At 42.7% G+C, this 15,016-nt stretch overlaps 2 protein-coding genes across 2 annotated transcripts; both read right to left on the bottom strand.

Moving 5' to 3' along the window:
• Positions 1-468: 468 nt before the first annotated feature.
• Positions 469-6,573, bottom strand: LOC139649925 (protocadherin gamma-A4-like). Its single transcript, XM_071526434.1, has 2 exons — positions 4,180-6,573; positions 469-2,880 (listed from the first exon to the last, which is right to left on the bottom strand). The coding sequence occupies exons 1-2, from the start codon at positions 6,571-6,573 to the stop codon at positions 469-471; spliced, it is 4,806 nt and encodes a 1,601-aa protein (XP_071382535.1).
• A 986-nt stretch (positions 6,574-7,559) lies between these two features.
• On the bottom strand, positions 7,560-10,090 carry LOC139649926 (protocadherin gamma-A7-like). The gene is made up of 3 exons (XM_071526436.1): positions 9,731-10,090; positions 7,691-8,446; positions 7,560-7,622 (listed from the first exon to the last, which is right to left on the bottom strand). The coding sequence occupies exons 1-3, from the start codon at positions 10,088-10,090 to the stop codon at positions 7,560-7,562; spliced, it is 1,179 nt and encodes a 392-aa protein (XP_071382537.1).
• Positions 10,091-15,016: the final 4,926 nt, after the last annotated feature.

Genomic DNA, 15,016 nt, shown 5'->3' on the forward strand with positions numbered 1-15,016 from the left:
TAGATTATTTTAATGGAAAACTAGCCATTTGTATGACATGTATTTTCTCCTATTACATTATTAATAATTATCATCACTTTGGGAGCAGTGAGCAATTAAAACGTCGCTAAGGAGATCAAAATAGTGTCCAAATAAGGCACTGTAAGCCGGCCGCAAAGCCCAAGGTTTCACTGCGCAGACAGTGAGAAATGTAGAAAACAGAAGTCTAACAACCCACACACACCAACACACACAAACACACGCACTAACAAACGATGATTCAGGTAGATTTCCGAGTGAGGCACTATGCTATAGAAAAAAGAAAAAGACCAAGCTCTTGGGCAACAACCTTAGTATTACAGATGAAGGTTTCACCGACCGCTGTCCATGATGCTAAAACAACGAAGTTGCATGCCAATCAAGAAATTCAATAGTCAAAATTATTGTAAGTGTAAGAAAGAAAAATAAACACTATTCAATTACTGTCTTTCATTCGAAGGGACTGACCTCTAGAGGAGAGTCTGGTTCATCCAGGATGCTCTTCTCACTCTGTATCCGCTGCATCGTCCCTGTAGAACTGGGGTCCATTATCAGCACGTTCTGACTACCGGCTCTGCCGAACTTACAGTCACTCTTTCTGGAGTCAGTCGTCCTGCACACCTCGTAATTGTACACGTGTGGGAGAGTCCCAGTCCCCAAAGTGTCTGAGTAACGTGGTGGATAATATGGAATCACCGGGAGACTGGAGTGATAGAGGATGCGAGACTGTCTCCATCTGTATATTTTCACTGATATAATAACCACTAAACACGTGATGAAGAGAAAGGAAACTACAGCCAAAGCCAAGACTAAGTAAAAAGTCAGGTTGTCATTGTACTCCTTGTCGTGTGTAAAGTCAGTGAACTCCGACAGCACTTCAGGGAAGCTGTCCGCCACCGCCACGTTAACATTGACTGTAGCTGAACGAGAGGGCTGCCCGTTGTCCTCCACTACAACAGTCAGCCTTTGTTTCACAGCATCTTTATCAGTGACTTGGCGGATAGTTCTTATTTCCCCATTCTGTAAGCCCACTTCAAACAGCGCCCTGTCTGTGGCTTTCTGCAGTTTATAGGAGAGCCAGGCATTCTGTCCAGAGTCCACATCAACAGCCACCACTTTAGTGACCAGATAGCCCACATCTGCTGAACGAGGCACCATTTCAGCCACCAGAGAGCCACCAGTCTGGACTGGGTACAGAACCTGAGGGGCGTTGTCGTTCTGGTCCTGGATCAGTATTTTCACAGTCACATTGCTACTGAGTGGAGGAGAGCCTCCATCCTGCGCTTTGACGAGAAACTGGAAATCCTTGATCTGCTCGTAGTCAAAAGAGCGCACTGCATGGATGACTCCACTATCAGCACTAACGGACACATATGAGGAGACGGGCACTCCGTTAACCGAGGAGTCCTCCAGTATGTAAGAAACACGGGCATTCTGGTTCCAGTCAGCGTCTCTGGCTTGCACTGTGAATATAGAGAGGCCTGGTGTGTTGTTTTCTACAATGTAGGCCTCATATGAGCTCCTCTCAAAGACAGGCGCGTTGTCATTCACATCTGAGATCTGTAAGGTGAGAGTGACGCTGCTGGAGAGGGAGGGCACTCCTTCATCAGAGCAGGTCACAGTAATATTGTACTCAGAGGCTCTCTCTCTGTCCAAATCACTTTCTGCCACTACAGTATAGAAATTATTTGTCGTTGATTTCATGACAAAGGGAATATTTTCGTCTAAGACACAAAGGACTTTGCCGTTATCACTCGAGTCTGGATCTTGAATGTTAAGCACCGTTACCACCGTTCCTGGTTTGACGTTCTCAGATATACTGTGCGGTTTAGACATGATGCTAATGGATGGCGTGTTATCATTTGCATCAACCACCTCCACAATTACTTTACATGCATCTGACAGGCCTCCCTGATCCACCACCTGAACATCTAGCTCGTAACGTTTCCTTTTTTCATAATCAATATTTCCAGTCAAGGTCAATACGCCCTTATCTACATCAATTTGGAAAAGACCTGCTGCTCCTGATTTTGGAATTGCGTATGTTACTTTTCCATTATTGCCTTTATCAATGTCTGTAGCACTAACTGTAGTTATTACAGTGCCAACAGGAGCGTTCTCTGTAACACTTGCTTTGTATTCCGGTTTTGAACAAATGGGAGCATTGTCATTGGCGTCTAATACAGTTATGAGAATGTGCATTGTCCCCGAGAGCTGAGGCTCACCACCATCCACAGCGGTTAATATCAATGGCATATGCTCATGTTTCTCTCGGTCTAACTGTTTCTGTAAAACCATTTCGACATTTTTACTCCCATCTCCACGGCTAATAGTTTTCAGAACGAAATTATCAGTGGGTTTTAGGGTGTAGCTGTTTAGGCCGTTGACACCAACATCGTCGTCTATTGCTTTCTCCAAGACGAATCGAGCTCCAGTAAGGGCTGATTCGCTGATTTCATATTTAATTTCACCTCTCTCAAATGTTGGAGGATTATCATTGACGTCAGTAATTTCGATAGTAACGGTGAAAAACTCAATTGGGTTTTCCAGAATCATTTGGAAATGGAGCGCGCAAGGCGTCGTCTCGCCGCATAAAGCCTCTCTGTCGATTCTCTGTTTGATAAGGAGAACTCCTCTTTCTCTGTTCAGCTCGATATATTCTTCACTGTCACCAGTATAAATACGAGCTTTTCCTGACTTCAGTCTCTTCACATCTAAACCCAAATCTTGTGCTATATTACCGATTAGAGCCCCTTTTGCCATCTCCTCAGGAATGGAGTAACTGACCTGCCCGAGCACTGAACTAAGAGAGAGGACCGAGATAAACAACAGTACTTGCCGTCGCATCGTTCTGGTCGACATTTATCTATGTAGAAATCCTTTATTGCTTCCTTTTACGTTGCAATATTGATTCCTTTTCAGTTCCGATTGTGAGTTGCAGGTATATCGTGCTATATAAGATCATAATCCCAAACTGAGGAACAAAAGAATCACATTTCTGCGTCCCGGCATATGGCGTTCTCTATAACCCGGACTGTTAAGTCTCTCTCTCTCTCTCTCTCTCTTTAAAATATCGAGGTGGTGGGGGAGGTACTGCTACAAACGCATTCAGAACCAGGAACTCAATGGCCAACAGCGTCCCTCTCTGTTCAAGGGATTGAACTACAGAAAATACAGTATTATCGGCAGAAATGTAACAGAAATATTCACTAAGAGATATTTAACAATCAACACCATTTTGCAATTAATAATAAAATAAAATAAAATAAAAAAATTATCTTAATCCCTGTTGTGATATTATAAATCAAGAAAAACGTTTTGCTGAAGTACCTTAAAGCAAGAGATAAGAGCTTTGAAAGTATAAACTAGTATACGAAGCGGCGATGACAATGAAACACAAATGTACACGCGCGCACACAAATGCACGCGCGCACACACACACACACACACACACACACACACACACACACACACACACACACACTCACAGATTGTACAAACTACAATATCATTTTGCACATGACTACATTTACGACGGCAGTTACGACGGGTGTGTGTTCAGATCTTAGAATACTGTGCTCAAGCCTTCACCTGCTGCCATGCTCCAGCCGCCACACACACACACACACACACAAGCGCAGACAACATAGTTTCAGACAGATACTGAGCAAAATGACACTGCTTTGAAGAGTAATTTTTGTACACAGCAATTCGAGCAACAGAACTGTCGTTTTCGCTATCCATGGTCCTGAATGAGTTGCATAGTCTAATATGGAATTACTTTCGATATGGGATATCGTGTTTTATTTGATAGCCTATTAGTATGATTCGTGTAATAGAGAAATCTATTAAGGAGGATGGTTCACGTAAAACTGTCGCTATCCAGAATCTCAGCACGTGTCGACATGAAAAGGCCCACTAAAACTAATATATTATTAAATGTAATACTCGCGTGACCCTAGTTTGATTAGTATAATAGAGAAATCTATAAACAAGAGCTTGGATGAGTGAAATCCTACATGTGCAATTTCACGTAAACCGTGTTTATCAAGAATGCTGAGCAGGTGCCCACATGAAGCTGACTGAATTCAACTAAAAAAATAAACAAATGGTGCAAGAGTTTATCATGAAAAGTTGCAGCATTATTCCCTGCGCACTAACCTCTAGAGGAGAGTCTGGTTCATCCAGGATGCTATTTTCACTCTGTATCCGCTGCATCGTCCCTGTAGAACTGGGGTCCATTATCAGCACGTTCTGACTACCGGCTCTGCCGAACTTACAGTCACTCTTTCTGGAGTCAGTCGTCCTGCACACCTCGTAATTGTACACGTGTGGGAGAGTCCCTGTCCCCAAAGTGTCTGAGTAACGTGGTGGATAATATGGAATCACCGGGAGACTGGAGTGATAGAGGATGCGAGACTGTCTCCATCTGTATATTTTCACTGATATAATGACCACTAAACACGTGATGAAGAGAAAGGAAACTACAGCCAAAGCCAAGACTAAGTAAAAAGTCAGGTTGTCATTGTACTCCTTGTCGTGTGTAAAGTCAGTGAACTCCGACAGCACTTCAGGGAAGCTGTCCGCCACCGCCACGTTAACATTGACTGTAGCTGAACGAGAGGGCTGCCCGTTGTCCTCCACTACAACAGTCAGCCTTTGTTTCACAGCATCTTTATCAGTGACTTGGCGGATAGTTCTTATTTCCCCATTCTGTAAGCCCACTTCAAACAGCGCCCTGTCTGTGGCTTTCTGCAGTTTATAGGAGAGCCAGGCATTCTGTCCAGAGTCCACATCAACAGCCACCACTTTAGTGACCAGATAGCCCACATCTGCTGAACGAGGAACCATTTCAGCCACCAGAGAGCCACCAGTCTGGACTGGATACAGAACCTGAGGGGCGTTGTCGTTCTGGTCCTGGATCATTATTTTCACAGTCACATTGCTGCTGAGTGGAGGAGAGCCTCCATCTTGCGCTTTGACGCGAAACTTGAAATCCTTGATCTGCTCGTAGTCGAAAGAGCGCACTGCATGGATGATTCCACTATCAGCAGTAACGGACACATATGAGGAGACGGGCACTCCGTTAACCGAGGAGTCCTCCAGTATGTAAGAAACACGGGCATTCTGGTTCCAGTCTGCGTCTCTGGCTTTCACTGTGAATATAGAGAGGCCTGGTGTGTTGTTTTCTACAATGTAGGCCTCATATGAGCTCCTCTCAAAGACAGGCGCGTTGTCATTCACATCTGAGATCTGTAAGGTGAGAGTGACGCTGCTGGAGAGGGAGGGCACTCCTTCATCAGAGCAGGTCACAGTAATATTGTACTCAGAGGCTATCTCTCGGTCCAAGTCACTGTCTGTCACTACAGAAACGAAATTATTTGTCGATGATTTCATGGCAAAAGGGATATTTTCGTCTAAGACACAAAGGACTTTGCCGTTGTCACTCGAGTCTGGATCTTGGATGTTAAGCATTGTTACCACTGTTCCTGGTTTCACGTTCTCAGATATGCTGTGAGATTTAGACATTATGTTAATGGACGGCGTGTTATCATTTGCATCAGCCACCTCTACAATTACTTTACATGCATCTGACAGGCCTCCCTGATCCACCACCTGAACATCTAGCTCGTAAAGTTTCCTTTTTTCATAATCAATATTTCCAGTCAAGGTCAATACGCCCTTATCTACATCAATTTGGAAAAGACCTGCTACTCCTGATTTTGGAATTGCGTATGTTACTTTTCCATTACTGTCTTTATCAATGTCTGTAGCGCTAACTGTAGTTATTACAGTGCCAACAGGAGCGTTCTCTGTAACACTTGCCTTGTATTCCGGCTTTGAACAAATGGGAGCATTGTCATTGGCGTCTAATACAGTTATGAGAATGTGCATTGTCCCCGAGAGCTGAGGCTCACCACCATCCACAGCGGTTAATATCAATGACATCTGCTCATGTTTCTCTCGGTCTAACTGTTTCTGTAAAACCATTTCGACATTTTTACTCCCATCTCCACGGCTAATAGTTTTCAGAACGAAGTTATCAGTGGGTTTTAGGGTGTAGCTGTTTAGGTCGTTAACACCAACATCGTCGTCTATTGCTTTCTCCAAGACGAATCGAGCTCCAGTAAGGGCTGATTCGCTGATTTCATATTTAATTTCACCTCTCTCAAATGTTGGAGGATTATCATTGACGTCAGTAATTTCGATAGTAACGGTGAAAAACTCCATTGGGTTTTCCAGAATCATTTGGAAATGGAGCGCACAAGGCGTCGTCTCGCCGCATAAAGCCTCTCTGTCTATTCTCTGTTTGATAAGGAGAACTCCTTTTTCTCTGTTCAGCTCGATATATTCTTCACTGTCACCGGTATAAATACGAGCTTTTCCTGACTTAAGTCTTTTTACATCTAAACCCAAATCCTGTCCTATATTACCAATTAGAGCCCCCTTTGCCATCTCCTCGGGAATGGAGTAACTGACCTGCCCGAATACTGAACAGAGAGAGAGGACCGAGATAAACAACAGTACTTGCCGTCGCATCGCTGTGTTCGACATTTCTCTATGTAGAAAATCCTTTATTGCTTCCTTTTACGTTGCAATATAGATTATTTTTCAGTTCTGATTGTGAATTCCAGGTATATCGTGTTATATATGATCATAATCCCAAACTGAAGAAGAAAAGAATCACATTTCGGCGTCTCGGCGTATGGTGTTCTCAAAAACCCGGACTGTTAAGTCCGCCTCTCTCTCTTTCTCTCTTTAATATATCGAGGTGGTGTGGGAGGTACTGCTACAAATGCATTCAGAAACAGGAACTCAATGGCCAACAGCGTCCCTCTCTGTACAAAGGACTGAACTACAGAAAATACAGTATTGCTGGCAAAAATGTAACAGAAAGATTCATTAAGTGATATTCTACCAATCGAAACCATGTTACAGTTAATAAAAAAATATTAATAATAATAATAAAACGTTTCTCTTAATCCCTGTTGTGATATTGTAAATAAAGAAAAACGTTATGCTGCAGGAGCTTACAGCAAGACATAAGAGCTTTGAAAGTACAAAGTAGTATAAGAAGCGGCAATGAAAATAAAACACAAATGCACAAGCGCACACACAAACACAAATGCGCAAACACGCGCACGGGCATACACACACAAGCGCAGACAACATAGTGTCAGACAGTATATAAAGAGCAAAATGTCACTGCTTTGAAAAGTAATTTTTGTACACTGCAATTGGAGCAACACAACTGTGCAACTAATTCAGGACCATGGATAGCGAAAACGACAGTCTACTCTGGAATGACATATGGGCTGTCGTGTTTTACTTGATATTATCCGTGTAATAGGGGAATCTATAAACGATCTTAGTTCACGTAAAACTGTCGCTATCGAGAATGTCAGCAGGTGCCGAGATGAATAGGCCTACTAATACTAATATATTATTAAAAGAAATACTCGTGTGATACTAGTTTGATTAGTATAATAGATAAATCTATAAAAAAGAGCTTGGATGAGTGAAATCCTACATGTACAACTTCACGAAAACCGTGTTTGTCCAGAAAGCTGAGCAGGTGCCCACATGAAGCTGACTGAATTCAACTAAAACATAAACATATGGTACATGAGTTTATCATAAAAAGTTGCAGCGTTATTCCCTGAGCACTCACCTCTAGAGGAGAGTCTGGTTCATCCAGGATGCTCTTTTCACTCTGTATCCGCTGCATCGTCCCTGTAGAACTGGGGTCCATTATCAGCACGTTCTGACTACCGGCTCTGCCGAACTTACAGTCACTCTTTCTGGAGTCAGTCGTCCTGCACACCTCGTAATTATATACGTGTGGGAGAGTCCCAGTCCCCAAAGTGTCTGAGTAACGTGGTGGATAATATGGAATCACCGGGAGACTGGAGTGATAGAGGATGCGAGACTGTCTCCATCTGTATATTTTCACTGATATAATAACCACTAAACACGTGATGAAGAGAAAGGAAACGACAGCCAAAGCCAAAACTAAGTAAAAAGTCAGGTTGTCATTGTACTCCTTGTCGTGTGTAAAGTCAGTGAACTCCGACAGCACTTCAGGGAAGCTGTCCGCCACCGCCACGTTAACATTGACTGTAGCTGAACGAGAGGGCTGCCCGTTGTCCTCCACTACAACAGTCAGCCTTTGTTTCACAGCGTCTTTATCAGTGACTTGGCGGATAGTTCTTATTTCCCCATTCTGTAAGCCCACTTCAAACAGCGCCCTGTCTGTGGCTTTCTGTAGTTTATAGGAGAGCCAGGCATTCTGTCCAGAGTCCACATCAACAGCCACCACTTTAGTGACCAGATAGCCCACATCTGCTGAACGAGGCACCATTTCAGCTACCAGAGAGCCACCAGTCTGGACTGGGTACAGAACCTGAGGGGCGTTGTCGTTCTGGTCCTGGATCATTATTTTCACAGTCACATTGCTACTGAGTGGAGGAGAGCCTCCATCCTGCGCTTTGACGCGAAACTGAAAATCCTTGATCTGCTCGTAGTCAAAAGATCGCACTGCATGGATGACTCCACTATCAGCACTAACGGACACATATGAGGAGATGGGCACTCCGTTAACCGATGAGTCCTCCAGTATGTAAGAAACACGGGCATTCTGGTTCCAGTCAGCGTCTCTGGCTTTCACTGTGAATATAGAGAGGCCTGGTGTGTTGTTTTCTACAATGTAGGCCTCATATGAGCTCCTCTCAAAGACAGGCGCGTTGTCATTCACATCTGAGATCTGTAAGGTGAGAGTGACGCTGCTGGAGAGGGAGGGCACTCCCTCATCAGAGCAGGTCACACTGATATTATACTCAGAAGCTCTCTCTCTGTCTAAATCACTCTCGGTCACTAAGCTATAGAAACCATTCGATGTAGATTTTATTACGAACGGGATGTCTTCACCGAGGACGCAGTTGACTACTCCATTTTTGTCGGAGTCTGGATCATGCACACTCATTACAGCTATTACCGTATGAGATTGAGAGTCTTCTGGTATTGAACGTGACGTTGACATAAGATCTATGAGGGGTTTGTTGTCATTGATATCAATGATATCTACTACCAATTTACTAGAATCCGAGAGCCCCCCTTGGTCTTTAGCTTCAATATCGATTTGATATTGTTTTGACTTTTCATAATCAGCCTCGCCTATCAAACGCACTTCACCGTTATTTTCATCTATTTCAAAGTGATCCACAATACCAACTGTGCTACTTGATATTGAATATGTTACCAAGCCATTTGAACCATCATCCATATCTGATGCTCTTACTGTAGTTAATAATGTACCTCTCGGAGAATTTTCTACCAAACGTGCCTTATATATTGGTTGTGTAAAAACAGGAGCGTTGTCATTTGCGTCTAAAACAGTTACGTAAATCTTCACAGTTCCAGACATCTTTGGGTCTCCCCCATCTATCGCAATTAGCAACAGAGACATCTGCTCCTGTTTTTCTCGGTCTAACGGTTTCTGTAAAACCATTTCTACCTTTTTACTACCATCAGTTTGACCGTGCAGTTTTAAAATGAAATTATCGGTAGGTTTGAGTGAGTAGCTTTGGAGACCATTTATCCCAATATCGGAATCAAAGGCCCTCTCGAGAACAAATTTTGCACCGATCATAGCCGACTCGCTTATATCAAATTTCATTGAATCCTTCTGGAAAAGAGGAGCGTTGTCATTAACATCAAGTATTTCGATTGTGACCCTATAAAATTCTATGGGATTTTCCAAAATAATCTGAAAATGTAAAGCGCAAGGCGTCGTCTGTCCACACAGTGCTTCTCTGTCTATTCTTTCTCTGATGAGCAGTACGCCTCTTTCTCTATTCAGCTCGATGTATTCCGCGTTATTTCCAGTGTGTAACCGAGCTTTCCCTGATTTAAGTCTTTTTACATCCAAACCTAAATCTTGTGCTATATTACCGACTAAAGAGCCTTTCGCCATTTCTTCAGGAATAGTGTAGCTGACCTGCCCGAGCACAGAACTGAGAGACAGAACCGAGACAAATAACAGTACTTGCCGTCTCATTGTTCTGTCCGACATTTCTCCTGCGCCGAGAATCGTTGAAACCCCTTTGGCGTATTTTCCGTAATTTATAGATATTCTTCAAAGCAAGTATTCAAATTCAAATGAGTACAAAATCCACATTTCTTGAAAAAATAATCTCAGGTCGATGTATTTGTTTACTCTTCTCTGTAACCTGGACTGTGTAAGCTCTGCGTCTGTCTCATTCTCTCTTTAATATGGAGATGATGGGAGAGGTTCCTCTGCAAGCCTGCACTATAAAATGCAACATATTGGTCTACAGCGGCCCTCTCTGTCCACTCGGTAAAATTACAGAAATAAATACTCATAACAGATGGATGAATTAAAAGTCATATCTTGCCGGTCACGTCAATGACAAGTCAGTCACCTAATAAAGAATGCTTAAAATCTCTTCATGGACATAAATCTTAAGATAACAAATTAGCAGTGGAATGGAGACATTGATATTTTATACATATAAAAACAGGATTAGGATTGCTGTGAAGGCCATTTCGATACAAACAGCACACCAATGTGTAGTTAACCCACGCGTTATGTCAAATGTGCGCATGTAAACTTTTTTAGGCGGGCAGTCACACAACGAAACACAATGAAAAATGTAAACTACAAAATAAATGCATATAAACAACGAAACCAGCGAGTGTAATAGTCCACACACAGTGGCACTGAAACTGTGTGGAAAGATACTACACTGCAATTGCCACACATTAGTCACTGTCCAAGGTCCTGAATAAAGAAAAAGTATACATTAACTAACCTGAGAAGACTTAAATCAACATCCCTATTCATACTAACCTCTACAGGAGAGTCTGGTTCATCCAGGATGCTCTTCTCACTCTGTATCCGCTGCATCGTCCCTGTAGAACTGGGGTCCATTATCAGCACGTTCTGACTACCGGCTCTGCCGAACTTACAGTCACTCTTTCTGGAGTCAGTCGTCCTGCACACCTCGTAATTGTACACGTGTGGGAGAGTCCCTGTCCCCAAAGTGTCTGAGTAACGTGGTGGATAATAAGGAATCACCGGAAGACTGGAGTGATAGAGGATGCGAGACTGTCTCCATCTGTATATTTTCACTGATATAATAACCACTAAACACGTGATGAAGAGAAAGGAAACTACAGCCAAAGCCAAGACTAAGTAAAAAGTCAGGTTGTCATTGTACTCCTTGTCGTGTGTAAAGTCAGTGAACTCCGACAGCACTTCAGGGAAGCTGTCCGCCACCGCCACGTTAACATTGACTGTAGCTGAACGAGAGGGCTGCCCGTTGTCCTCCACTACAACAGTCAGCCTTTGTTTCAAAGCATCTTTATCAGTGACTTGGCGGATAGTTCTTATTTCCCCATTCTGTAAGCCCACTTCAAACAGCGCCCTGTCTGTGGCTTTCTGCAGTTTATAGGAGAGCCAGGCATTCTGTCCAGAGTCCACATCAACAGCCACCACTTTAGTGACCAGATAGCCCACATCTGCTGAACGAGGCACCATTTCAGCCACCAGAGAGCCACTAGTCTGGACTGGGTACAGAACCTGAGGGGCGTTGTCGTTCTGGTCCTGGATCATTATTTTCACAGTCACATTGCTACTGAGTGGAGGAGAGCCTCCATCCTGCGCTTTGATGCGAAACTGGAAATCCTTGATCTGCTCGTAGTCAAAAGAGCGCACTGCATGGATGACTCCACTATCAGCGCTAACGGACACATATGAGGAGACGGGCACTCCGTTAACCGAGGAGTCCTCCAGTATGTAAGAAACACGGGCATTCTGGTTCCAGTCAGCGTCTCTGGCTTTCACTGTGAATACAGAGAGGCCTGGTGTGTTGTTTTCTACAATGTAGGCCTCATATGAGCTCCTCTCAAAGACAGGCGCGTTGTCATTCACATCTGAGATCTGTAAGGTGAGAGTGACGCTGCTGGAGAGGGAGGGCACTCCCTCATCAGAGCAGGTCACACTGATATTATACTCAGAGGCTCTCTCTCGGTCCAGATCACTGTCTGTCACTAAACTGAAGAAATTATTTGATGATGACTTCATTGCAAATGGAATATTTTCATTCAAAATGCACTGGACTTTTCCATTATCACTCGAATCTGGATCTTGAACGTTCATCATCGTCACAACCGTGCCTAGCTTTACATCCTCAGATATGCTCGTTGATTTTGACATAATATTGATAGCTGGGGAGTTATCATTTGTGTCAAGCACTTCAATTATAACTTTACAGACGTCAGAGTGGCCACCTTGGTCTGTAGCTTGAACGTATATCTCATACTGTTTCAACTTTTCATAATCAATATCTCCAATTAATTTAATGACACCACTTTCTTCATCTACCTGAAATAGATCCACTGCCCCCTCAGCGACATTGGACATTGAATATTGGACATGCCCGTGAGAACCTTGATCTGCATCGGTTGCACTCACCTTAGTTAAAACAATGCCTTTCACGGCATTTTCTTTCACATTAGCCTTGTACTCTGTTTGCGTACAAACAGGCGCATTATCGTTAGCGTCCAGTACTGTAATGAGAATTTGCATCGTTCCAGAGAGCTGCGGTTCGCCCCCATCTATAGCAGTCAACACCAAAGACAACCGCTCCTGTTTCTCTCGGTCAAGAGGTTTCTTTAAAACCATCTCAACATTACTACTAGTACCAATTCGATGAGGATTTAAAGCGAAATTTTCACTTGATCTTAGTGAATAGCTCTGAATACCATTAACCCCGACGTCGTCGTCAATTGCCTTCTCTAAAACAAATTTAGCTCCAATTTGAGCCAGTTCGCTTATGTCAAATTTCATTTCAGTATTTTTGAAACTAGGAGCGTTATCATTAATATCGGTGATTTCGACCGTGATGCTGTAAAATTCCATTGGATTTTCTAGAATTATTTGAAAATCAAGAGCACAGGGCGTCGTCTGCCCGCAGAGCGCTTCTCTATCTATTCTCTCTTTGATAAGGAGGACTCCTCTTTCTTTATGCAGCTCGATATATTCTGTATTGTCTCCCGTATAAATACGAGCTTTGCCTGATTTCAGTCGTTTCACATCTAAACCTAAATCCTGGGCTATATTGCCAACCAAAGAGCCTTTCGCCATTTCCTCAGGAATGGAGTAGCTGACCTGTCCGAGCACTGAACTGAGAGAGAGGACCGAGATAAACAACAATACTTGCCGTCTCATTGTTCTGTACATCATTTCCAAGGCCACAAAAAAGGAGGAACATCAAATATTTTATCTCACTTGGAATTCAAACACAAATGTCAGTAGAAACAGATAAAACCGTAATCCACATTCCACGAATAAAAGACAACGTCCGATATCTTCGTGTTTGATCATCTCCCTACTCCAAAATGTGCCTTTTCGATTTTTTGTTCTCTCCTCTCAACATATCGAGATAATGGGGGAGGTACTGCTGCAACTGTTCTCTGAAACATCAACAGACTGGCCAACAGCGTCCCTATGAGTTCGCTGCATATAACTACACATAAAAAATATATAAATGAATTTGTATGGAGTCAATTACAGTCTCTGCTAAAACTTGTTCTCATCATGTTAACGTGAAAACAAAAAAAAAAAAAAAACACGGTCAAGCAATAACGTATTGTTTACAACAATTAAACATAATGTTTCAGTTGCATCGAGATAAGGACAAATAAAACACAATCTCTCTCTCTCTCTCTCTCTCTCACACACACACACACACACACACACACACACACAGAAGGGGAGAACGACAGCGCGACAGGAAATACAAGGCGTCTTCCTATGCACTGCGCTGTCCATGGTGCTGAAAGAGTAGAGACAGCGCACTGTACTCTTTAAAATTGACCTATATAGTCAATGCAGGTGGAATTTATTCAAATGCAGGCTACAGTAAATGGAAAATGAAACGAAATAGATTGCCATGGTAAAACAAAATTAAATCAGCTCCGTGTGATTAGTTGAGCATAGTTAACGTTTTGTTACCAGCCTTTTTGAGTTGTATAAAAGCATTTTGATTTAGGTGTGTTGACTTTTTAATTTACACCACTGAGGTGTAATGGATCACTTCAGAAATCTAGAAAATGTTCAGTATAGCCTATTCTGCGAATTCAAATAAATTCAAATTATGAAACAATTATGGTACGACTTAAACATACCCACTGAGCACCAACCGGGATTTCAACGTTGATTTCTAGTTGAAAACTGGGTGATATTCGGTCTGAACGTCTAAGACCTTTTTTCGCCCTCTTTTCAACCAGCTAAAATGCGGTTACAACATCAACGTGTAACAAAACACAAATTTGTTTAATCATCTCTTAATTTGTTAAGTTGTAGCTTGAAAGAGAGACGATATTGATTAGTGTGAAGGTATTTCTCCAAAGTCATATTGCACTGGTAGGCGAAATGTGGTCTACACGAAGACGTAATTTCAACGCATTTAATGTTTCATTTAAAATGTCATAAATATAGGCTGTGTGCTGCCAAGAAGAAGCTTCCAGGACATCGTAATGGGAGCACTTCTATACATTAATGTAATATAAAAAATTGCGCTTACTGCTGTAACGCGCATGCGCAAGTACTTAAAGTCTTGTAAGGACTGGGTAGGTACTGATAACTACACGATACCTTCTGTTAGGCATAGCTATAACTCTGATTACCTCTGAGGCTCTTCAATGGGAAATTATCCAAATGTCCTGTACGGACCGGGTAGCAGTTGATAATCATAAGGTCGGTACCGATAATAATTAAAGAAACTGAATGATACCTCCTGGGAGATGTAACTGTAACTACTGTCTAACTCCGACTAATGCGCACTACCCACCAGGTAACTTCTGCAAGTTCTATTGACGGTACTCGCATTCGTCTTGCAATATCCGGCAGCTACCCTGTTCTTTCAGCACCGTATGTTAAACTCGTACCACAATTATTATATATGAGCAATTA

The sequence above is a fragment of the Centroberyx affinis genome, unplaced genomic scaffold (genome assembly GCF_046629955.1).
Source record: "Centroberyx affinis isolate AG114_WGS23_722 - 3 ecotype Tasmania unplaced genomic scaffold, CSIRO-AGI_Caff_v1 ptg001411l_1, whole genome shotgun sequence".
In the NCBI taxonomy this organism is placed as follows: Eukaryota; Metazoa; Chordata; class Actinopteri; order Beryciformes; family Berycidae; genus Centroberyx; species Centroberyx affinis.

Coding starts and splice junctions, on each gene's coding strand:
- LOC139649925 (XM_071526434.1), bottom strand. CDS start 6,573: ATGTCGAACACAGCGATGCGACGGCAAGTACTGTTGTTTATCTCGGTC. Junction 2,881..4,179: donor AACCAGACTCTCCTCTAGAG/GTTAGTGCGCAG, acceptor CTACATAGATAA/ATGTCGACCAGAACGATGCG.
- LOC139649926 (XM_071526436.1), bottom strand. CDS start 10,090: ATGTCGGACAGAACAATGAGACGGCAAGTACTGTTATTTGTCTCGGTT. Junction 8,447..9,730: donor TCACAATCGAAATACTTGAT/GTTAATGACAAC, acceptor ATAATGATCCAG/GACCAGAACGACAACGCCCC. Junction 7,623..7,690: donor AACCAGACTCTCCTCTAGAG/GTGAGTGCTCAG, acceptor TTTATGTTTTAG/TTGAATTCAGTCAGCTTCAT.